The sequence below is a fragment of the Choloepus didactylus genome, chromosome 8 (assembly GCF_015220235.1).
Source record: "Choloepus didactylus isolate mChoDid1 chromosome 8, mChoDid1.pri, whole genome shotgun sequence".
NCBI classification, from domain to species: Eukaryota; Metazoa; Chordata; class Mammalia; order Pilosa; family Megalonychidae; genus Choloepus; species Choloepus didactylus.
This window is the reverse complement of record NC_051314.1, coordinates 141,246,815-141,272,326: the sequence shown is the minus strand read 5'-3', so window position 1 is coordinate 141,272,326 and position 25,512 is coordinate 141,246,815. Positions and strand designations below refer to the sequence as shown.

At 36.5% G+C, this 25,512-nt stretch overlaps 1 protein-coding gene across 4 annotated transcripts in view; it reads left to right on the top strand.

The window, feature by feature from the left end:
• Window positions 1–25,512, top strand: part of USP6NL (USP6 N-terminal like) — a 238,309-nt gene that overhangs the window by 57,168 nt on the left and 155,629 nt on the right. For 2 of the 4 annotated variants that reach the window (XM_037847960.1, XM_037847959.1), the window contains exons 2-3: window positions 58–144; window positions 3,520–3,558. In XM_037847960.1, the coding sequence (XP_037703888.1) occupies window positions 3,543–3,558 (16 nt within the window). In that variant the 5' untranslated portion in view covers window positions 58–144; window positions 3,520–3,542. The remainder of the gene's footprint in view (window positions 1–57; window positions 145–3,519; window positions 3,559–25,512) is intronic. The other 2 variants (XM_037847962.1, XM_037847961.1) reach the window with 1 other exon arrangement.

Below are 25,512 nucleotides of genomic sequence, written 5' to 3'. Positions count from 1 at the left end.
TATTTTAAACACTGACCTTTGGAAAATACCGTTTTGTTCTCTTTGTTTCCTGACTAGGACATGTATTCCTCTGAGAAACCTTGGACAGCACATTTTGGTTTAGTATCTGGTTTGGACAACATACAGAGACATTTCCAGTCATGAGTAAGTCTACTTCTTTGTTTCTTTTCAAGAGTCTCAGGAGCATTTGTAATATTGTACTTAAAAAAAAAAGAAAAAAAATTGTTGCTGGACAAATTGAAATTATGTCACTTCATCAGATTGAGTAATCTATGGTTCAGCCCAATATTGTGCACTTGTCTCTGTTAAAATAGAACAAGGCAATACTTTTTTGATATTGGATTTATTCTAAGAAGTTAGATGTAATGAGGAAAATGGGTGTTATTGGTTTCATGGCTGATTTGGTTCTGTTTAAAATTATCTATTGACTAGCCATTGGAAAAACAGCTCTTTTAAAAATGGATACAGTTGATCATGATTAGCAGAGGTTTTAGTGTGTGAAGTTCAGTCACCGTATAATATGGATTAATATGATATTTAAGGAAAAAAGCTCTTTGTCCATATCTTTGATGGAACAAAGAAAGAAGGCTATACTACAGACTTACCAAATTTGATGTAGATTTTTATCTTCTCAGTTGTAAGGGGTTGGAAAATATATTCTGTCATTCCTATCCACTTCTATTTATGAACAGGAGATCTGATTTTACTATTTTGTGTTAACTGTTTCCTTTTAGGGGCTGAGGTGAGAATTGAAATTTTTACCCTAACTGGAATCCTATGGTAGTTTTGATATACTTAAAAAAAAATGTAGATTATCTGATTATGAAAATTTTAGGAGGGTGTGAGCATTTCCTTTTTGGAAATGTTAGAGAGTTTAAAAATTTTTGCATGTTATTCATATTATTCATATTGATTATATTTGCCTTGGTATGAATAGAGCAGTGTTTCTCATCAATTTAAATAATAAGGTAGGTGATAAATGAAAACAAAGCTGTTATTGTGAAATCTGATTGCTTTCTATTAAGAATAATATTGTAAGAAGTGGTCTTTGGATTTTAAGGTTTTTCAGTGGTGTACTTTTAATGAAATAAACAAGGATGGTTGCTAGATGGGTTCAAATACAGATAAGAAGGAAGCCGTTCTTATTATTTCAGCACCATTCATTGAAATGTCATGAGAATGTTTTCCTTATGTAAAGTGCTGACTCTAGTGAAGATGCTTTTTCCAGTCTAGTTTTAGATTGAAGGAGGAGTGCTGCCCCAGTCTCTGGTTTTAAGCGAAGAGCCTGGCTACTGACCCTGCTTCATCTGAAGCACTTTTATTTACGGTTACCCCATAGGATCAAATTTCCTGCTGCTTTTTCCTGCTTTGGGACCTGGAGCCCAGCAGGTCATGTGACTTCAGCTTGGCTCACGCTTTGTATTCCTGTTAGATTTCTGATCTATAGCGATGTTTAACATGTCATTTTAGTGATTTGTTTTTATATTTTATCTATTATTATATGTGCTTCTTGTAAGGAAGGGAGCTTTAAAGAATTAACTGCCATCCTGACAAAATGAGAGTGATTTTTTTAAAACACAGAAATTTAAACATGCTAAGCTATTCAGGGGTTTAACCATTGGTATTAGATGAAAGTCCAAACTCCTTAGCATGACTTTTTTTTTTTTTTCCTAAATCAGGTTCTGCTTACTTCCTGGTTTTATTTTCTGGATTAAGTCTTTAATTACTTGTCCCCTCTTCTGTCCAAAACCCAAACACTATGAATGCAAGGCAGTTCTTCTAGAGCCCCTCTCTGTCATGGGTGTACCACTTGCTAGGGGATCTCCCACCCCACTTCTCCATAGCCATTGCTGCTGTATTCTAGAACCTGTCATACTGTAATAACATCACCTGCTTATTTGTCCTCCTCCTTCTCTATTCTGTAAGCTCCTTGAGGGCAGAGACTTTTATTCCTAGTGCCACACATTGTGCCTGGCACTTAATAGGTGCTCAGTAATAATGCATAGATTTGGGTGTTCCTAAGTGATGTCCTTAGTATGTCATAGCTATTCTGTGTGTTATTATTTTTGTCTGAACTATGAGCTTTTCCCATGAAAAATAAGTGTCTGTATGTGTGCATGGGGCAGTGGGGATAGAAGTTAAGGCATTCCAGGTAGAGGGAGCAGTGGAAGCAAGCATGAGGTTTGACTCCACATAGGTGTTGCCAGGTGGTTGAGTACACTGCAGTATAGAGATTTGGAAGGGGATTATGAGAGCAAGAGCTGGGGGAGACACCAGCACGGTTGAGGTCAGGCACCTTCTAGGAGGTCTGGACATTATCCTGCGGAGATTAAGGTGCTGTTATAAAGGACCTTGATTATGGAGCCAATTTAATAAGATGTCATTCTGGAAGAATTACTCTGACAAATAGACATTTTTGTTAGATGTAAATTAAAAAGATTGGTTACAGATAGTATTTACCCTTTCTAGGTTTGTTCTTGTTTTCAGCTCTTTTCAGGTGCCTTTGAGACTGACTTTGAGGTACATTTCTTGTCAGTTTGATTATATTCTCTAGTGATATGAATCATTCTTGCATAGAGCACTACAGTGATAGGTTAGGGAGTGTTCCAGTGGTCTGCCTTATGTTGCAATTTCTAAGGGGTTGCAAGTTTTCCAAAAAGGTGGGAACTGAGTTTTGAGGAAATGCTAGGGAAGTATGATACAGTTTAAAAATAGGAATAGATAGATAGATAGTTAGCATGTGTGTGTGTGTGTGTGTGTGTGTGTGTATATATATATATATATATATATGAATAAAAAATAATCTTTATGTTATTGGGATACCTATTCAGAGACCAAGTGCCATAGCCAGTGGCACCTTAGAATTTCTGTACTTAAGGATTCAAAGGTGGCTGGCTGATTATATGGAAGGGACCAGGTAGCAGCTAGGAAGCTTATTTTGAATGAAGCAGTGTTTAACAAGCACAGAACCTTATAGATAAATAAACAACAGCTTGAGGATGTTACCTGAATACTTTCCTGATTCTTATTATCCCCCCCCTCCCCCGTTGGAGGTGACTTTGGGATAGAATGTTGATATGTGTAACAGAGTTTCTAGAGCCCCCCACTATTGGCTCTAGCACTCTTTAAATCGCTCCATTTTGCTTTATAAGAGTAACGTGGCATACTTGAAAATGTTTTTTGGAGAACCTGCAAGGGATCAAAATGTTGGGAAATTATATTTATGAAAGTATATTGAAGTATCTAGATATGCCACATGGAAAAGATTAAGGAGGGAATTTGAGGGGGGTAAACAGGAAAGGAATATCACAGGCTCTGAAAGTTCATCGGAATTAGGAAGTAATCAACTTAATCCCATTTTAGGTAGTTGCCTGGGATCTCCAAGAAATAGTTTACTCACAAGTGAGCTTTTCCTATTTTTATGGCTTAGTCATTAAACTCTAGATAGAATTCTCAAACCTAAAGTTGAGTAAGAATGATGAGTAACTAACGGTTTTTTTTTCCATATCCCCTCTCTAGAATTTATTTAAAAGAAAGGTTGGATGCTTGTGTGTCTAGGTGAGTTACCTATGTAGGATTTCCCAACCCTTTCCATGTCATGAACCTCACAGAACCTGGGAGTAATGGTCCTACACCCTGGGATAGACTGACACCATGTGGCTCGGTGGTAATGGGTATGGGGGTTCTGGTGCCTCTGGGGGCTGCCCTGCATGCCCCTGTGCCCCAGTTGTGGAGGGGATTGTTCCCAGGATATCCCTAACCCACGCTTGGCAGGTGAGTTTGGATGCCCCAACTATAAGGCCTAGAATCTGTTAATGCTTTAAGATGTTTTCCAGCTTTTTTTCCTAGGTCTTATATGTTCTGTCAGATTCTAAGGCTGAATATTTATTTTATGGAAAATGTATTATATGATATGATGCTGTTAAGATATTGTGAATGTTATTGTAGATTGTTAACTTTATTACAGTCCACAAAAAGTCTTTTGATTTTTAGTCCTTAAAATGTTCTTTTTTTTCTTATATGGGCATATTTTGCAGTGTTTAACGTTTTTGAGATTTGTTCGTTTCATTTTATCACTGGTTCCAGAAATGAAATAAGTTGTTACACTCAAACTGTGGCTATGATTTGAAATGCATCTCTTAGATTGTTAATGGAGAGTAGAGTAACAAGAGAATTTGTGTAAAAGGCAGTGCCATACAGTTTCTAGATTCTGATTTGGGTGGATTATCTTAGAAAACAAGCTTAAAAAAGTAACAAAAAACAAAAGTGATTATTTAGGGTACAACTCAATTTCTTTTTCCCAAGGTTTAAGTTTTAAAAAAAAAGAGCTTAATTGGTCTATTTAAAAATTTCAGTCTTTACTTTTGTATTTTATTTCACTTTCTTCAGAGAAGTTTTGCTCTGCAATTAATTACATGACTTGTTTCCTAAGCTAGTCTTTTGGATGTCAGTTTTCTTCCCCCACCGGGCATTCCAGAAGGGACTGGCTTTTTGGCTGCAGCGTTTGATCCTGCCCTTTGGCCTAAATTATGGAGTAAACTTTTGAGGTCAGAATGGATAGGAAATGTTTCTCATTTTACTGAGGGAAAAGTAAGGGCAGTGAGTGATTTGGGATGTGGTTTTTTAATAGGGTAGGAATAAAGATCTTCATTCACCCAAGCACTATAATTTGTAGCCATTATGATTTAGGCTACTATTGGAAAGATGTTCTTGAGACTAAGAGTTCATGCTGAATTGAAGAGCAATTTGTTTTAACGTTTGTTCAAACAGTAATGTGATAAATAATTGAGTAGATTACTAACCCCCTCAGGAGTGGTATAAGGTTCTTTTGAGTCTTATTAGTTAGAAAAATCATGCAGCAAGAGATATGTCTTTCCCCAAGTTTTGACCAACTCTTCTCTCTGGGAGTGTGTCTTATGGGAAAGTAGTGTACCTGAGAAGCTGGGTAGAAGTAAAAATTTAGAAGTTAAGTTGAACTTTATTTTCAGGACTGTTGTGCCTGTTGCTTAAAGAAGTCTTGAAAGACATTTCTGTGTAAATTATAACAAGTACCTTTTTGCTATATTAAGACTTGCTTGATAAATTTAGAGCTTGAAATACAAAGTTTTCAATCAGAAGCATTCTTCAAATGAATAGATAGCCAGTGATTCTTAACTGGGGGAGGTAAATTTGAAAATGTTACTGGGGAGACAGGTGGCACCCAGGACGGGCCAGGGAGAGTGCTTGGCAGTCCCTGTGGTAAACTAAGTAAGGGGAGACAGATGCTAATGAAAATTGCTGCCCAGCAAATTTTCTACATCAATTTCAGCAGCTCCACATTTTTTTCTTAGTTTAAGGCAGTTCATTGTGTTAATACTGACCATTTAAAATGGAATATACTTTGCTTTTAGCCAATTTATCTTCCTTTTGACCCAACTTGCTGCAGAAAAGTGACTAATTTTTTCTTTGATATTTTGGGAAGTTAAGTAGGAACTTAATGTAGTATTTCTTGTTTATAGGGTATATTCAGTATTTTAAATAATTTTTAGGGGATGGTTTGCATTTTTTATCTTGTTTTTCATATAATTTCAAACTTCCAGAAAAGTAGTAAAAACAGTACCAGAAATCCCCATATACCTCTTACCCGGATTTCCAGTTGTTTACATTTTATCTATTTGAGTCTCTCTCTTTGAATTTCTCTTTCTCTCTCTCTGTCCCTATATGTATGTATATGTATACATACATACATAAATATACACATACATCTATATCTAGGTGTAAAATAAATTGATTTATAATTAAAGAAGTCATTTTCTATAAAAATTTAGTTTCTTATATTAAGTCATTTAATATCTCTGCATAAATGTAAATTATATATATACACATACATCTATATCTATGTATAAAAGAAATTGATTTATAATTAAAGAAAACATTTTCTATAAAAATTTAGTATCTTGCTTCTATTAAGTCATTTAAATTCTCTGCATAAGTGTAAATTAACGGTAGTATTCTGTAATCTTTGTGAAATGTCTAAATTACTTTTACTAGTTTAAATCTTAAAAATTCAAACCATTTGCCTACCATCATATTATTGTTCAAAAGCTGCATTATTTATGTAGCTTTTGAAGGTCGTCATTACAATTTTTTTTTTAGGTCTACAGTATATTGCATGATATATGTAAACTTGGTGTGTAAATCAACTTCAATGAAATATATTAGTGCAACACAAACTGGAGTGCTCCAAGTATCCCCTTTATAACAGCTTTAGGATATTCTTTCCTAAGAATTCTATAAAATTCCATCTAAAAGCATTGAATTTTCCAGTGGTAATCCTCCTCATTTTCCCAGAGTCCAGAGACTTGGGCTGGAATACTGGCTTTGCTGTGAATCAGTCCTGTTTATGTATGACAAGTAGCTTGACTTCTTTAAGCCCCACTTTCCTCTTTTGTAAATGTAGGGACTGGACTAGAAAATCTGTAAGCCTTTTTTTCTAGCTCTGACATTTATGATTAAGTCAGTGAGAAAATTATTTCCAAGTTTGCCTTATAGGGGCACATCTATTTGATAAAACGAGGTATGCCTTTTTTAATGTAAATTAAGAAAACTCTTTCACATACAGTTTTCAAGGTTTTTGGGACATACTTGTGTTGTTTTGAGTTGGAATTTGAGTATGGTTGCTTTTAGAAATACCATTGTTCCAAATATGAGTGCATGTTCTCTGATTCCTTTTTTTTTTTTTTTTTTAAATATCCAAGAAATGTCTTTTTTATTCAGTGACAAAGTGGACATTGGTGATTATAATAAAAGCACACTGACTGGACTAATAAGGATCCAGAATGGAATGTGTTGGAAAGTGTCTGGGAGTTGAATAAAATGTAGAGAAAACATTTTAGAACACTTTTTAAGAAGTTGTTATGAAAGGGAATAGGAATTGGGCAGCAACTAGATTATTAGAGAGAGTCTAGTGGGAGCTTATTTTTTCTTAAGATTGGAGAGATTTAAACACGTTTAAACCCTCATAGAAAGACAAAGTTTCGGAAAGAAAGGGAGTGCTCTGGATTGATACTCAAGATCTTTGAAAAGCCAAAGAGATTTGACTCCAGGTCACAACTGACCCAGGAAGGAGGGCCGCCTTCTTCATTATACCAAGAGGGAAGAATGTTCTCTTAGACAGAACTAGGAACTAAACTAAGAGGGTTGTTTGCTTGTTTCTCACAAACCCAAAGCTATTTCAGTGGCACAATCAGTATCTTCTGTGACAAAAATATTCTGTGATATCTAAAATAATTTTTTAAGTGCTTAGAATTTTATCAGAAATTTCATTTGTGTATTATCAAGGTGGCTTCTGTTTAACTCACTTTTCTTGGTGTCTGCCATTTTATTTCCAGTCACTTAGGTCAGTTACTTATTGCTCTCTGAATAGGCCATCTACTCCTACGTCCTGGTATTTAATTCCTTTGACTGATCTTTGTTTCCTTTATGCCAGGTTGGGAGTTAGTTGTTGGCAATGCAAAAAGGAAAACAAACAAACAAACAAACAAAAAACAAAAAACGAAAAAACAAAACAGTCTTGTGGAGATTCAGCCTTTGATCTTGGGCCAGGTTATTTAAAGTCTCTAGGCTTCACTTTGCTCATCTGCAGGGGCGTTAGTGTTCGGGCCATGACTTCATTTGCCAGGCCGCTGTGACAAATAACACACAATTGGCTGGCTTAAAAATGGGAAATTATTGGCTCACAATTTGGAAACTAGGAGAAATCCAAAATGGAGGCATCAGCAGGACGATGTTCTGTCCTTAAAGTGTATACATTCTGGTGCTACCTGTCTCTCTGATTCATTTTAAGTATTATCTTGGCAACCACAGCTTGAAGGGAAAGGAAAGACCCATATATATTTCAAACTAATACCCTTAAATATTTGTCTCATTTATCTTTCATTAATTTCTGAAAACATAGTTTAATTTTGTTTCTTTGATAACATTTATGCAACACAAAATTTCTCATAACTACTCTCAAGTGTACAATTCAGAGGCATTAATTGCATTCACAATTTTGTATTACCCTCACCACCATCCAGTACCAAACCCTTTCCATCACCCCAAACAGAACTCTGACTCATTATGCTTTTAACTTCTTATTCCCCCTTTTTCTGGCCCCTGGTAACCTGTAATTTATTTTTTGTCTCTATGAATTTGCATATTCTAGTTGTCATGTAAGTGAAATCACACACTGTCTGTATTTCTGTGTCTGGCTTATTTCACTTAATCTGATTTCCGGGAAGTTCATTCATGTTGTCACATGTATCTGAATTTCATTCCTTTTTGCAGGTAAATTATATTCCATTGTATGGATATGCCACCTTTTATTTATATATTGATTTGTTGATGGACACTTGGTTTGCTTCCACCTTTTGACTGTTGTAATAATGCTGCTGTGAACATTGGTGTACAAATATGTATTCGAGTGCCTGCTTTGATTCTTCTGGGTATATACCCAGAAGTAGGATTGCCAGGTCACATGGTAACTCTGTGTTTAACTGTTTGAGGAACCGAGAAACTGTTTTCTATTGCAGCTACATTGTTTTATATTCCCATCAACAATGTATGAGGGTTCCTATTTCTCTGCCAAATCTTATTGATGTTACTATTAATTTTTGATTGTCATTCTAGTGAGTGTTATACTAGTCATTTTAGTATTTCATCATGGTTTTGATTTACATTTCCCCAGTGGCTAATGATGTTGAGCATCTTTTCAGGTGGTATAGTTTGATTTTTACAGTTCTTTTCTTGAATCCATGTTATTAAAACTGATGTATTGGTTGGAAAAAAATCTATATCTCTTTTACATGAACTTCTCTAAGATTGGATTTCCATATGAAAAGAATATGATTACGGCTTTTCATTTTCTCATTTATAAAAGACAGTGGAAAGTACAACCTATTAAGTGGTATATGTTACGTGGTCTAACTAATATATTTACACATAATTAATGTCTTTTTTTTTTTTTTTTTAATAGTGCCTGGGTAGCTTTATGCTATCACTTTTTGAATTAAACACAGACAGACATTTTTTATTAAGGGAATTTGATCTTGTCACTGTGTATGATGGATGTCATTGTATAACTGTCATTTCCCTGAAATGTGATATTAAAAATTTCCAAGCCTCTGTCTTTCTTCCTTCTTCCTTGAAAGTCATCTAACATAGTGGTTTGGTCTTTTTTTTTTTTTTTTTTTTTTTTTAATCATCATTTTATTGAGATATATTCACATACCACGCAGTCATACAAAACAAATCGTACTTTCAATTGTTTACAGTACCATTACATAGTTGTACATTCATCACCTAAATCAATCCCTGACACCTTCATTAGCACACACACAAAAATAACAAGAATAATAATTAAAGTGAAAAAGAGCAATTGAAGTAAAAAAGAACACTGGGTACCTTTGTCTGTTTGTTTCCTTCCCCTATTTTTCTACTCATCCATCCATAAACTAGACAAAGTGGAGTGTGGTCCTTATGGCTTTCCCAATCCCATTGTCACCCCTCATAAGCTACATTTTTATACAACTGTCTTCGAGATTCATGGGTTCTGGGTTGTCGTTTGATAGTTTCAGGTATCCACCACCAGCTACCCCAATTCTTTAGAACCTAAAAAGGGTTGTCTAAAGTGTGCTTAAGAGTGCCCACCAGAGTGACCTCTCGGCTCCTTTTGGAATCTCTCTGCCACTGAAGCTTATTTCATTTCCTTTCACATCCCCCTTTTGGTCAAGAAGATGATCTCCGTCCCACGATGCCGGGTCTACATTCCTCCCCGGGAGTCATATTCTACGTTGCCAGGGAGATTCACTCCCCTGGGTGTCTGATCCCACGTAGTGGGGAGGGCAGTGATTTCACCTTTCAAGTTGGCTTAGCCAGAGAGAGAGGGCCACATCTGAGCAACAAAGAGGCATTCAGGAGGAGACTCTTAGGCACAAATATAGGGAGGCCTAGCCTCTCCTTTGCAGCAACCGTCTTCCCAAGGGTAAAACTTATGGTAGAGGGCTCAACCCATCAAACCACCAGTCCCCTATGTCTGTGGTCATGTTAGCAACCATGGAGGTGGGGTAGGCGAATACCCCTGCATTCTCCACAGGCTCCTCAAGGGGGCACTACATCTTTTTTTTTTTTTTCCTTGTTTTTCTTTCTTTTTTTTTTTTAACTTTCCCTTCTTTTTTAAATCAACTGTATGAAAAAAAAAAATTAAAAAGAAAACAAACATACAATAAAAGAACATTTCAAAGAGACCATAACAAGGGAGTAAGAAAAAGACAACTAACCTAAGATAACTGCTTAACTTCCAACATGTTCCTACTTTACCCCAAGAAAGTTACATAATATAGCAACATTTCTGTGAACTTGTTCCTACTATATCCATCAGAAATTAACAGACCATAGTCATTTCTGGGCATCCCCAGAACGTTAAATAGCTTATCTGTTCTTCTTGGATTATTGTTCCCCCTTCCGTAATTGCTCTCTACTGCTAGTTCCCCTACATTCTACATTATAAACCATTTGTTTTACATTTTTCAAAGTTCACATTAGTGGTAGCATATAATATTTCTCTTTTTGTGCCGGGCTTATTTCGCTCAGCATTATGTCTTCAAGGTTCATCCATGTTGTCATATGTTTCACAAGGTCGTTCCTTCTTACTGCCGTGTAGTATTCCATCGTGTGTATATACCACATTTTATTTATCAACTCATCTGTTGAAGGACATTTGGGTTGTTTCCATCTCTTGGCAATTGTGAATAATGCTGCTATGAACATTGGCGTGCAGATATCTGTTCGTGTCACTGCTTTCCGATCTTCCGGGTATATACCGAGAAGTGCAATCGCTGGATCGAATGGCAACTCTATATCTAGTTTTCTAAGGAACTGCCAGACTGACTTCCAGAGTGGCTGAACCATTATACAGTCCCACCAACAATGAATAAGAGTTCCAATTTCTCCACATCCCCTCCAGCATTTGTAGTTTCCTGTTTGTTTAATGGCAGCCATTCTAAACCGGTGTTAGATGGTATCTCATTGTGGTTTTAATTTGCATCTCTCTAATAGCTAGTGAAGCTGAACATTTTTTCATGTGTTTCTTGGCCATTTGTATTTCCTCTTCAGAGAACTGTCTTTTCATATCTTTTGCCCATTTTATAATTGGGGTGTCTGTACTATTGTCATTGAGTTGTAGGATTTCTTTGTATATGCAAGATATCAGTCTTTTGTCAGATACATGGTTTCCAAAAATTTTTTCCCATTGAGTTGGCTGCCTCTTTACCTTTTTGTGAAATTCCTTTGAGGTGCAGAAACTTCTAAGCTTGAGGAGTTCCCATTTATCTATTTTCTCTTTTGTTGCTTGTGCTTTGGGTGTAAAGTCTAGGAAGTGGCTGCCTAATACAAAGTCTTGAAGATGTTTTCCTACATTATCTTCTAGGAGTTTTATGGTACTTTCTTTTATATTGAGATCTTTGGTCCATTTTGAGTTAATTTTTGTGTAGGGGGTGAGGTAGGGGTCCTCTTTCATTCTTTTGGATATGGATATCCAACTCTCCCAGCCCCATTTGTTGAAAAGACCATTATGGCTCAGTTCAGTGACTTTGGGGGCCTTATCAAAGATCAGTCGGCCATAGATCTGATGGTCTATCTCTGAATTCTCAATTCGATTCCATTGATCTATATGTCTATCTTTGTGCCAGTACCATGATGTTTTGGCAACTGTGGCTTTATAATAAGCTTCAAAGTCAGGGAGTGTAAGTCCTCCCACTTCGTTTTTCTTTTTTAGAGTGTCTTTAGCAATTCGAGGCATCTTCCCTTTCCAAATAAATTTGATAATTAGCTTTTCCAAGTCTGCAAAGTAGGTTGTTGGAATTTTGATTGGGATTGCATTGAATCTGTAGATGAGTTTGGGTAGAATTGACATCTTAATGACATTTAGCCTTCCTATCCATGAACATGGAATATTTTTCCATCTTTTAAGGTCCCCTTCTATTTCTTTTAGTAGAGTTATGTAGTTTTCTTTGTATAGGTCTTTTACATCTTTGGTTAAGTTGATTCCTAGGTACTTGATTTTTTTAGTTGCTATTGAAAATGGTATCTTTTTCTTGAGTGTCTCTTCAGTTTGTTCATTCCTAGCATATAGAAACATTACTGACTTATGTGCATTAATCTTGTATCCCGCTACTTTGCTAAATTTGTTTATTAGCTCTAGTAGCTGTATCGTCGATTTCTCAGGGTTTTCTAGATATAAGATCATATCATCTGCAAACAATGACAGTTTTACTTCTTCTTTTCCAATTTGGATGCCTTTTATTTCTTTGTCTTGCCGGATTGCCCTGGCTAGCACTTCCAGCACAATGTTGAATAACAGGGGTGACAGTGGGCATCCTTGTCTTGTTCCTGATCTTAGAGGGAAGGCTTTCAGTCTCTCACCATTGAGTACTATGCTGGCTGTGGGTTTTTCATATATGCTCTTTATCATGTTGAGGAAGTTTCCTTCAATTCCTACCTTTTGAAGTGTTTTTATCAAAAAGGGATGTTGGATTTTGTCAAATGCTTTTTCAGCATCTATTGAGATGATCAATTGATTTTTCCCTTTTGACTTGTTAATGTGTTGTAGTACATTGATTGTTTTTCTTATGTTGAACCATCCTTGCATGCCTGGAATGAACCCCACTTGGTCATGGTGTATGATTTTTTTAATGTGTCTTTGGATTCGATTTGCAAGTATTTTGTTGAGGATTTTTGCATCTGTATTCATTAGGGAGATTGGCCGGTAGTTTTCCTTTTTTGTAGCATCTTTGCCTGGTTTTGGTATTAGATTGATGTTAGCTTCATCAAATGAGTTAGGTAGTGTTCCATTTTCTTCAATGTTTTGAAAGAGTTTGAGTAAGATTGGTGTCAGTTCTTTCTGGAAAGTTTGGTAGAATTCCCCTGTGAAGCCATCTGGCCCTGGGCATTTATTTGTGGGAAGATTTTTGATGACTGATTGGATCTCTTTGCTTGTGATGGGTTGGTTGAGGTCTTCTATTTCTTCTCTGGTCAGTCTAGGTTGTTCACATGTTTCCAGGAAATTGTCCATTTCTTCTACATTGTCCAGTTTGTTGCCATACAGTTGTTCATAATATCCTCTTATAATTTTTTTAATTTCTTCAGGATCTGCAGTTATGTCACCTTTTTCATTCATTATTTTGTTTATATGGGTCTTCTCTCTTTTTGATTTTGTCAGTCTAGCTAGGGGCTTGTCAATCTTGTTGATCTTCTCAAAGAACCAACTTTTGGTGATATTTATCCTCTCTATTGTTTTTTTGTTCTCTATGTCATTTATTTCTGCTTTAATCCTTGTTATTTCTTTTCTTCTACTTGGTTTAGGATTGGTTTGCTGTTCATTTTCTAGCTTCTTCAGTTGATCCATTAGTTCTTTGATTTTTGCTCTTTCTTCCTTTTTAATATATGCGTTTAATGCTATAAATTTCCCCCTTAGCACTGCTTTTGCTGCATCCCATAGGTTTTGGTATGTTGTGTTCTCATTTTCATTCGTCTCTATATATTTAGCAATTTCTCTTGCTATTTCTTCTTTAACCCACTGATTGTTTAGGAGTGTGTTGTTTAACCTCCAGGTATTTGTGAATTTTCTAAGTCTCTGATGGTTATTGACTTCTAATTGTATTCCATTGTGGTCAGAGAATGTGCTTTGAATAATTTCAATCTTTTTGAATTTATTGAGGCTTGTTTTATGTCCCAGCATATGATCTATTCTGGAGAAAGTTCCGTGAGCACTAGAAAAGTATGTGTATCCTGGTGATTTGGGATGTAATGTCCTGTATATGTCTGTTAAATCTAATTCATTTAGCAGATTGTTTATGTTTTCAGTTTCCTTATTGGTCTTCTGTCTAGTTGATCTATCTATAGGAGAGAGTGATGTGTTGAAGTCTCCCACAATTATTGTGGAAACATCAATTGCTTCCTTTAGTTTTGCCAGTGTTTCTCTCATGTATTTTGTGGCACCTTGATTGGGTGCATAGACATTTACGATTGTTATTTCTTCTTGCTGAATTGCCCCTTTTATTAGTATGTAGTGGCCTTCTTTGTCTCTCAAAACATCCCTGCATTTGAAGTCTATTTTATCTGAGATTAATATTGCTACACCTGCTTTCTTTTGGCTGTAGCTTGCATGAAATATTTTTTTCCATCCTTTCACTTTCAGTTTCTTTGTGTCCCTGTGTCTAAGATGAGTCTCTTGTATGCAACATATTGATGGTTCATTTTTTTTGATCCATTCTGCGAATCTATATCTTTTTTTTTTTTTTTTTTGCGAATCTATATCTTTCAATTGGGGAGTTTAAGCCATTTACATTCAGTGTTATAACCGTGAAAGCATTTCTTGAATCGGCCATCTTATCCTTTGGTTTATGTTTGCCATATTTTCCCCTCTCTCTATTAATATCCTTTATTGTACCCATACCGAATCTCTTTAGTACTGAACCTTTCTCCAAGTCTCTCTGTCCTGTCTTTGTTTCTCTGTCTGTAGGGCTCCCTTTAGTATCTCCAGTAGGGCAGGTCTCTTGTTAGCAAATTCTCTCAGCATTTGTTTGTCTGTGAAAAATTTAAGCTCTCCCTCAAATTTGAAGGAGAGCTTTGCTGGATAAAGTATTCTTGGCTGGAAATTTTTCTCACTTAGAATTTTAAATATATCGTGCCACTGCCTTCTCGCCTCCATGGTGGCTGCTGAGTAGTCACTACTTAGTCTTATGCTGTTTCCTTTGTATGTGGTGAATTGCTTTTCTCTTGCTGCTTTCAGAACTTGCTCCTTCTCTTCTGTGTTTGACAGTGTGATCAGTATATGTCTCAGAGTGGGTTTATTTGGATTTATTCTATTTGAGGTTCGCTGAGCATTTATGATTTGTGTATTTATGTTGTTTAGAAGATTTGGGAAGTTTTCCCCAACAATTTCTTTGAATACTCTTCCTAGACCTTTACCCTTTTCTTCCCCTTCTGGGACACCAATGAGTCTTATATTTGGACGTTTCATATTATCTATCATATCCCTGAGGTCCATTTCGATTTTTTCAATTTTTTCCCCCATTCTTTCTTTTATGCTTTCATTTTCCATTCTGTCATCTTCCAGGTCACTGATTCGTTGTTCAACTTCCTCTAGTCTTGTACTATGAGTGTCCAGAATCTTTTTAATTTGGTCAACAGTTTCTTTAATTTCCATAAGATCATCGATTTTTTTATTTAGTCTTGCAATGTCTTCTTTATGCTCTTCTAGAGTCTTCTTCATTTCCTTTATATCCCGTACTATGGTCTCATTGTTCATCTTTAGTTCTTTGAGTAGCTGCTCTAGGTGCTGTGTCTCTTCTGGTCTTTTGATTTGGGTGCTTGGGCTTGGGTTATCCATATCATCTGGTTTTTTCATATGCTTTATAATTTTCTGTTGTTTTTGGCCTCGTGGCATTTGCTGAACTTGATAGGGTTCTTTTAGGGTTTGTAGACCAATTGAAGTCCTTATCTCTAATTTATCAGATCTACAGCTTCGTGGAGTACACTTTCTCTAACTAACCAGCAGGTGGCGTCCACAAGCCATCTGTTCTCCACAAGCCAGTTCTCCCCTGCTTAGCCTTTTTAGTGAGTGGGGGAGTGAGTCTTGTGGGGCCCAATTGGTGTACCAAGCTTGCGTGTGTAGTTGGTGTTGCCTGCCCTGTATGTGGGGCGTGTTTCTGGGCAGTCGGGGAGGGGGGGTGGCCCTAACAATCAAATCTCCCTGGTGATCCTAGAGTTTTAAAGCTGCTGCAATAGTCTAATCCTTCAGTTCAGTCCTGCCACAGTTTGTCTCTGCCACTGACCCACAAGTCCTTGGTATTGGCGTATGGCTTCTGAGACTTGCAAGTGGGCCCCTCTTCCAGGCTGTGCACCCCGGGTCCTCTGTTGAGGGATGACTGTGCTATGTCACATGTGAGTGCCGTCCCCCCAGGGCAGTTCTGGGCTGCTGGGCTGTGTAGGGAGGCTCCCAGTCTGCTGAAATGATGGTTGAATGGGGCTTTGTTAATTCACACTGCTCCACCTTCCCAACTCTGGGACAATCAGCTGAGGTTGCAGGGAAGGCTAATGTCCACGCCCAGTTTTGTGGTGTGTGGCTGTTATTTGAAGCATTTCCGTCACACTGGGTTGTCTGGAGCAGCTCTGGGCTATGGGGCTGGCGATGGGCAGGAGTGTTTCCTGTCCACCAGGATGGTGGCTGTGAGCGGACACCCCCCTTTTCTTGGGAAGTTGTGGTGTTTAGTGAATTTTCTCAGCCACTGGATTATTGCCTTTTGTCTCAGAGCTCTCCTAGTTCTGCTCTTGACTTGACGTGCCCAAATTGAAAGTCTTTGAAGCTTTCTGTATTGGGCTTCTTAGAGTAATTGTTTTACAAAAAGAAAAAAGGATTAAAAAAAAAAAAAAAGGGCCCTCCTCAGAGATCTAATGGGTTATTGAAATGCTAAGAGACAAAGCAACCAGGGACATTAAGGAAAGGTCCACAGGGTAGAGAGATCAGCTTTTCTTCGGGATTTGCATATGCGCCTCAAGGCCTGAGCTCCGCCCTTCCCCTTTCTGTGTTCACCAGAACTCCAAAAATCCTCTGCTTTTATTTTGGAGTTTTTTGTGTTGTTTTTTTGTTTTCTATGCCTGTCTCCTCTCTGCTGGGCTGGCTGCTCTCAGATTCTCTGGTGTCTGGTCTCAGTCTATCTATGGTTGGAATTTGGATCAGTAGAATGAGTTTCCGATAAGGGCTGTCCCTGCAGTTCTCCCTTCTCCTTCCCGGAGCTGACAGTCCCTCCTCCCACGGGACTGAGCCTGGCAGGGAGGGGCGCGGGTCCCCTGGTCGCAAAAACTTACAGATTTCGCTGATCTCAGCAGTTCGACATTTTCATCAGTGTTGTATGAAGTATGCCCACAGACCGATTGCTCTGTGGTGTCCAGTCCACGCAGTTCCTCGCTTTCTACCTACTTTCCTGGAGGAGTAACTAAAACATACAGCTCACCAGTCTGCCATCTTGCCCCGCCTCCAGTGGTTTGGTCTTTACATTTTTTTTTTTTTCTTTATTTTTGGAGCTAGACAAGGTGACAGTGAAAGTAATTCTGTCTAACCTCTCATTAAAGCTGTAAGTTAGAAAGGGTCAGGAGGGAGATAAAGACATCTTCCTAGTTCCTCCCCTGACTCCCATTTGAAGCCTTGAGCAGTAAATTTATTATTTAAAACAAAATTGAAATGCAGTTTATGTTTGTATCTTGATTGTGGCTCAGAAATTAGGAGGTTAAGTGGAGTGAAAACTTCTCATGTGGGTTATTTCTTACTCATGTTAAAAGATAGTGGTCGCTGTGCAGGCAACTGGAGTAGAATGCGATCTTCCCCCAGACCCCCAAATTCAGAAAGTGGGAACCCTGGAGTTGGACTTAAATTATTTCCCTCTCACAAGTTTGGAGTATCCAGGTGTTAAACTTTAAACAATGGAAAATAAAAATAATATAGCCGGGCACTAAAGTAAAAGTGTTTCACTCATGTGTTTATGTTAATAAATTGTGGGGCATTTAGAGTTAACAATGTTTTTATGAAAAATACTGTTGCCTGTTTAAGCTTTTAGAAGAATGTAATAGAAATGAAATTAATAGGATGAATGTGTAAAGGTTTAGATGCAGTACAGTAAAGTACTGTGTTGATCTCATCACTGGTTGATCTTGTTATGTTCTAGTAAATGCAGGGTATGTTTATTGGCTTGATTATGACTTAGAAGAAATTTGTGAAAGCAAATATATATATATATATGTGTGTGTGTGTATGTATGTATGTATGTATTAGGTTTATTTTGAAAACTTCCAGTAGTTGGTTTTGTGGATTTTCCTTAGGTGATAACTTTGTTATTTCTTTATATGATGTGTAGATATAGATTAGGAGAGGAAAACTAAGTATTACTGATGTTGGAAGAGCATTGCAATCTTGTTTACTTGTGACAATTATAGTACAACATTGTTTTAACTTTATTTGCAAACCTGCTTGAATTTGTTGTTTTAACTGACAAGCAGAAGTTGACATGCTAAATGACTGTTTCAGACCATCATAGTATGACCACTAAGATGTATTTCATTGGCATGCTTTATTATCAGGAACCTTAATTTTGGTGATACAGGAAACCTGGAAGCTATGCAAAATAGGGTTTCCTGACTGCTCTTCTGTAGTTTCTCCTTTGGATAAGGAAAGACGCTCTCCATTGCCGTGGAGGTTGCATACAGCCTTGGCACAGGTTGTCACTCACGGAGTCATATTTTATGGGGGAACTTTTGTGCCCATTGTACCACCTGACAAAGCACAAGACTGGAGAGGAACTCCCTTACCCCCATTTCTGGGTACCTATACTGACTTTTGTTAAACTTGGTTCCCAAAGGATTCCTTAGTGGAAGTATCTCGGTGCTTAAAAAGAAAAAATACTGCTTAAAAATCTTTGATTTGTATACAAAAGTGGAGAAATATTTTTTCCCCCCCCAAAATATGATGTAAAAATTTGTAGCCAATAGAGGTTTTATTCTAACTGAAAAAATATGCTGTTCTGGGTTATCTAGAGCTGGGCTGCATTCTGATGGGAAATAACAATGTGTTTTTGTTTTCCTTCTTAATGTTAGTTTTCTTTGACTAGTGTGTGTCTCTTGTCAGCAGGTGAAATTCTACATTTACTTCTCCTTGTCAGCCAGCCCAACCTCATTTATTTCAATAGGAGAAGTTCTTTATTTTATTTTATTTTATTTTTTTATTTCTAAAACCATTTAAAAAAAATCCATGTTATTTATTTTTTGAATCATTTGAGAGTCGGTTGCATGTGTCATGCACCTTTACCCTTCAGTATTTCAGTGTAGTGCTGAAGAACAAGGATATTCTCTTATGTAACCACTGTAAAATAATCAAATATAGGAAAGCTAGCATAGATAAATTATGTTTATCTAATGCACAGTCCTTATTCCAGTGTTGATCGTTGCCCCAATATTGTCCCTCACAGCATTTTCCCTCCAGTGTGGGATCCAGCAATGTGTTATTCGTGCATTGCATTTGCTTGTCATGTCTCTCTAGTCTGAAACATTTCCTCAGCCTTTCTGTATCTTTCATGATATTGATGTTTTTGAGGAATACAGGCCACCTGTTACAGACTACCGTGCAGTCTGGTTGTCCGAGGGTTCCTCTAACAGGATCTGTGCTGACACGTGTGGCTGGTTGGGGGTGGTCTGTCAGGAAGCCTGCCTTGAAGAGAAAGGAAGACTGCATGGTGTTCTCTGCATTTCCTTCCCACTCAGCTCTTTAATTACAGAATTACCATTTCTTCTTCAGTCGAAATAGTGCTTTGGTTTGTTAAAGCTGCCGGAATGCAATATACCAGAAATGGGTTGGCTTGTACAATGGGGATTTATTGGTTTACAAATACACAGTTCTAAGACCATGAAAATGTCCCAATTAAGGTATCAACAGGATGGTACCTGGACTTTGAAGACAGGCTGCTGGCATCCGGGTTTCCTCTGTCACATGGGAAGGCACTTGGCTGGCATCTGCTGGTCCTTTGCTCCTGGGTCTCGTTGCTTTCAGCCTCTGGTTCTGTGGCCTCCTCTCAGAGGTATTGTGGGTTCTCTCTTAGCATATCTCTGGGTGTTTCTCTCTGTGAGCTCTCTTGGCATTTTCTGTGTTTTTATTTTTTTATCCTCGGAAAGTACTCCAGTAAAGTATTAAGACCCACCTTGACCTTGAATGGAGTGGATCATATCTCAATGGAAACAACCTAATCAAAGGTCCCACCCATAAGAGGTCTGCACCCACAGGAATGGATTAAAAGAACATGGCCTTTTCTGGGGTACATAACAGCTTCAAACAAACTCAAATAGGATTTAAATCTCTTGCATAAGAACAAGAGTTATTGCTCTGTCTTACTAGTTTCTCTTTTGCTTTTATTGCAGTCTTGAGAAAAATGGCAATGAAAGATTTTCTAGACTGTGAGATGACCTTGAAAGGAGACATCTGGCTTTTATCAAGAGAAATTCCTTTTTCCAAAATCCCTCTTTTGAATTATGTTGACAAAAACTCAAGATGCTTTTGAACGAATGACTACTTTGAAAGTATAGGAAATAGCAGTGTTAAATTTAATTGTTCTATAACCATAAACCAGCATCAGCTGTTCACATATAATTTGAGAGTGCTTCACTAAAAATTAGTCCTGTCTCATAACCTGGTGCCACTTTATCTGATAAATTTTCTTTAGCCAAAAATAGAATAAATGAACATATCAAGATGGATTCTTATTAGGTTTTGGAGAGTTATGGGTCATCTAAGATTTTAATGTAAAATGTCAGGATTCTCACCATCTACAGTTATGACTATTAAAAGTTTAATAATTGCAAGACATAGTGAAAGCTAGAATATTAACTTAGAATATTGCAAAGGACAGGAAATTTAAAACCTACTTTTTTAGAAACTTTGAGATATGATACTATAAATTGATTTCTTATAATTTTGTAATTAGAGGAAATAAAGTATAAAATGGAGGCAAAAGTGGAAGTGCCATCATGGTATCTTGAATCTTTGGTTTTGAAAGAAAAGTGTTAGGGAAACAAATATGTGATTTTGAATAAATAATAATAATTTTTTTTTTTAGCGTAAACAGATAATTGATGAATGCCTTGTTGTGTACTGCTGGGGAGTAGGTCCTTGTGGATGCAGCAGTGAACAAAACAGACCTGGTCTTTGGCCTCATAGAGCAAAGAGCTAGTGAGGAAGATAGAAAGTAAACAAGTGATACGGTATTATTAGCATGAAAGGGAAATATGGGATTTTGCAGGAGCAGGGGAACCTGTCCTCAGGGAGGTCAGGGAGATCACCTTGAGGAAATACTATTCCAGCCGAGACTTGGAGGATGGGAAGAAATTGGTTAAATGAAGAAAAGGGAGTGTTCTAATCAGAGGGTACAACAACATGTAGGAAGACCTGGAATGGAAAGATGGAGATTATGATGGAAAAACGAAGGAACATCCAGCATTGGTAGAAGTAGTTGGTTTCGGGGAGATTATAAATTTAGTTTACACACCCACTTTCGCCTCCATTTTATACTATATTTTCTCTAATCTTATCTGAACTAATCTGTTTTCTTCATCTTTCCCAACTCTCTTTTGTTGTTGTTTTTATAAGTATAACTGTAACATTAAAATAAATACTGTAAAATTGGGGGGGGGGACATTTATAACCCCACTACATTAAAGCTGCTGTTTGCTTTTTTGCATATGACCTGGTTTTGTCCAGATAGTATGTATTTGTATATAATCACTTTCATAATATCTATATGATTTTATATTTGGATTTTTAACAGAATTGTGTTTTAAATATTTATCATATTTCTGTAATTGTTTTCCTTATTAGAATTCTTAATTATCAATATTCCTTCAGGATAATGATGCATCATGACTTAGTAAGGGATTTCCTTTTTTCTTTTGGTCATTAAATATGGATCAACTTTTAAAAAATGTTCACAGAATGAGTATCATTGAGGAATATGACTTTTTAAAATTGGTATTGATTTCTTAAACTAGATTTATAGTATTGAAATTTTGGGCTATGTCTGCCTATCTTTCTCAAAAAGACTGCACCAATTTACAGTTACTCTGGTATTTAGTATATATGGATATCATTTTCACCATGAATTAGTAGGCTCAAAATGACTTCATAAAGTTGCTTTCAGTTGTATTTATTTGATTTTTTAGAGAGGATTTTTTTCCTATGTGTTCACTATTTACATTTCTCTCGCATCATAATCTAAAATGATCTTTTCTTCCAAAATGATTATTGAGAACCACACATTTTAACTTTGCAAGCTGTTTTGCACCGCCAAAAAATTTATTATGAAGCACTGTGTTTTTATATATTTATTGGAATTTTATGTTTCTTTTGAGACTTGGGTCATTCTGGGATGGTCAAAGAAGAGACAGTGCATTTACACAGAATAGAAAGGGCAGAAGGTGGGAAAGATTTCAGAAGGGAGGAAGAGTGGAGGATGAGAAGTTCTGAAGATCTGTTTTGCCTGCTTACCAGACTGTCAGGTACCCTGCTGGTGGTCTTCCTTCCTGAATGAGGACTACCGTCTAATCTGTTGGGAGATTATGTGTAAGAAGGATGATGTTATCATACACAGACGCATATTCTGTGGTTCTTTCTACATCAGACAACTTTAGTATGTTTTACCTTCGTGTTCTTTTTGTTCTTCTTTTTCGCTATTTGCAGATCTAGGAAGGTGATTCATTAGCTTTTGGCAGTGTTAATTTTTAACACCTGGTATGAATTATTAACGTTGACAGGAAAAACACCTGAATGCTATTGGACAGAAAATATTGCAGATTTTAGGCATAGAAAAAGATGTAGGAAAGAAAGTCAACAAACTTTATTTTTTTATAATCAACTTGTCATATTTTATATTGTGAGTTGATAGAAGTTGATTCCCCCAAATTTAGGAAATAGTGAATATATCCCACCTTTAAAATTGAAGTAGAATGATGGGAAATAAAGTACAGATTAACTGATTTACTGAGTTAATAAATAACTCAATGAATTCAGACCAGGAACTGGTCTGAAATGGTTTATAATTTAATATTCAGTAGTCTTTTTCTATTCGCAGACCAGTTGGCATCTTGAATGTTTACAGATTATTCCTGTCATAAGAAGTATGAACTTTCACAGTTTTTGCTTCTCATTTATCTACATGTTCTGAATAAAATGACAGTAATTTGATTTTAAAACATATTTCCTGGAAGGCCAAAAAAGTTTTCTGAAAAGTGGGGGAAAAAATCTGAATCATTGCCGAGAATTAAAAGATAGCTGAGTTGTTATTCGCATGATCAAAAAATTTGTGGACACATGGCACAGTGCAGATAACTTTGTGTTTACTGCATAAAAAAAGATGTTGAAATATTTTAATATGTAAAAACACATCAGTTCCAAAAGATTATGCATAGTATTACCTCATTTTTTGTAACAACAACAACAAAGTACATGAATAAATCTAAAAGATTATTATTAGTATTTATCTCTGTATGGTGGGCTTAAGAGATTTTTATTTTTTCCTGTGGCTTTCTCTTGGATTCTTATTTTTCCTACAGTGAGCGTATATCATTTTGTAATAAGAAAAAAACATTAAAGATGTATATTGGCAAAAGAAAAGAGAGGAGAGACTTATTCCATTAGTTTGTGATTCTTTAAGATTCTAGGGAGTTGGTTTGAATTATTTATAAAATTATTCATTATGAATAGTAATATAATGTTGCTTTAGAATTATACTAATTCTGTACTTCTTTACATGTAGGGCCAAACAAGATATTCCTGAGAACTTGTTCATGGTTTTATAAAATGGTAACATTATTAAAAAGAATATAAATGAGATCAAATTCAATCTTGTTCTTTCCTTTTCTCTGATGTTTTCTCTCTGTGGTGTGTGTGTGTGTGTGTGTGTGTGTGTGTGTGTGTGTTTAAGGAGAGTTGCGGGAGCAGATTTCTTTCCTCTGCCTAGCTATTTTTTCTTTACGTCATTTGATGTATAATTTCAGTTATTGATCCCTTTTCATCTAAAAGAGGTTGATTTCTGTCTTGTATTTTCATTTGATAAAAGCTAGAATAAGCTGGAATATCCAAATAGGTGGACAGTAATTATATTTCCAGCCTCTTGCATTTCTCTCTCCTTGTGGTTGCCTCATTCTTGTTCTCTCACACTGATCGTTACTGGGTGTCCCACACTGGGAATGCTGGATTTGGAAGTGATAGGGAGGAAAAGTAAGTTGTTGGTTTTGGGGGTTAGCCGAAGTCAGTGCTTTTGGTGGTGGCTATGTATAACAAAAATACAAATGTAGGAAACAAGAATGAGGTAAGAATTGTTCTGTTAAAAAAAGAACTAGCTCACACATGTTTGCAAGCAGCCTATTGCAAGAGCAACTATAACATTTCTTTTCCACCAAGCCATAGGGTCTCTGACATATATAGGAAATAAATATTCTTATTTTAAGCGTTTTCTCCAGTTAAATTTTGCAGTTTCCCAGATTTATTTATATATTATTTCAGATAAAGTTTGAGGGGTAGGATGTTAATTTTTTTTTAATATGAAAAGTATTACCCTTTTTCTGTGTATGTAAATAATAGTAAAATATGTTCACTGTGAAAATACAGGCAAAAATAGGAGACAAAATCATCAGTATTGCCAGCATTGTGAGAAAAAAATCACTGGTAACATTTGGATATATTTCCTGTGTGTGTGTGTGTGTGTGTGTGTGTGTGTGTACACACACACATATTTATATATACGTGGTAATAACGAAATCACAATATTCTATATTTTTCTTGTTTACTTACCCATATGTAGTTACCATTTCCTATATCATTCTGCTAGAATAGTGATTCTTAACCTTGGCTGGACATTGGAATCATCTGGGGGAGCTTTTAAAATTTGTAATGCCAGGCTGCACCCTAGGACAGTTAAATCAAAATCCCTGTGGCTGGCACCCAGGCATCAGTAGTTTTAAAAACTCCCTAGAGTATTGAAGCTTGAGAACCAGCCTAGAATATAATTTTTAATGACATTTTGGTATTCTATTATATGAACTCCCCGAAACGTATTTAAACATCTAGTTTTGAACATTTAGATTCCCATTTCTCACCATTTTCTTCATTATATGAAGGAAATTGGCTAATGTCCTTGTAACTAATTTTTGTGCATATCTGTATTTCCCCTAATATACAATTTCTTCTGTGGTATTACTGGTAAAACAATATGCAAAAGGTTAAGGTTTTTATTCTTCTTGCCAAAGTGGAGGTTATGATTTTAATTTGCCCTATTAGCATGTTTTTGTAAGTTTTCTTGTTTGTCAATTATTGATAAACCCAGTTATTTATTAAATAACTGATGAACCACGAACTGTAGTACTAGGTAGGTTTTTATTTCTCAGACCAAGGTCACGTTCCATGAGGGACATGGTCTAAGGCAGGGTTTCCCAACCACAGCACTATTAATATTTTAGGCCAGATAATTCTTTATTGTTTGGGGCTGGTCTATGTATTTTAAGACGTTTAGCAGCATCCCTGGCCCCTTCCTTCCACTTGTGTGCCAGTAGCATGTTCCTTCCACTTGTGACCACCAAAAATGTGTTGAGACTGGTCTAGTGCAGTTGTCAGCAAACTGTGGCCTGCAGGCCATCTTCAGCCAGCCACCCCCATTTGTATGTGTCATCTGTGGTTGGCACAGTGGCAGAGTTGAGTAGTTAACAACACAGACTATGAACTGCAAAGTAGAAAATATGTACCATTGACTATAGCAAAAGATTGTCAACTCTTAGGTTTAGTGCATGGAAAATGATTTGTAAACAGTTAAAATTCATTGGAATGAGTGTTCTGATAGACTCAGGTATGTATAAAGTGATGAACAAGTGAGGTGAAAGAGAAACACTTGAAGAGAAAGGCTTTTT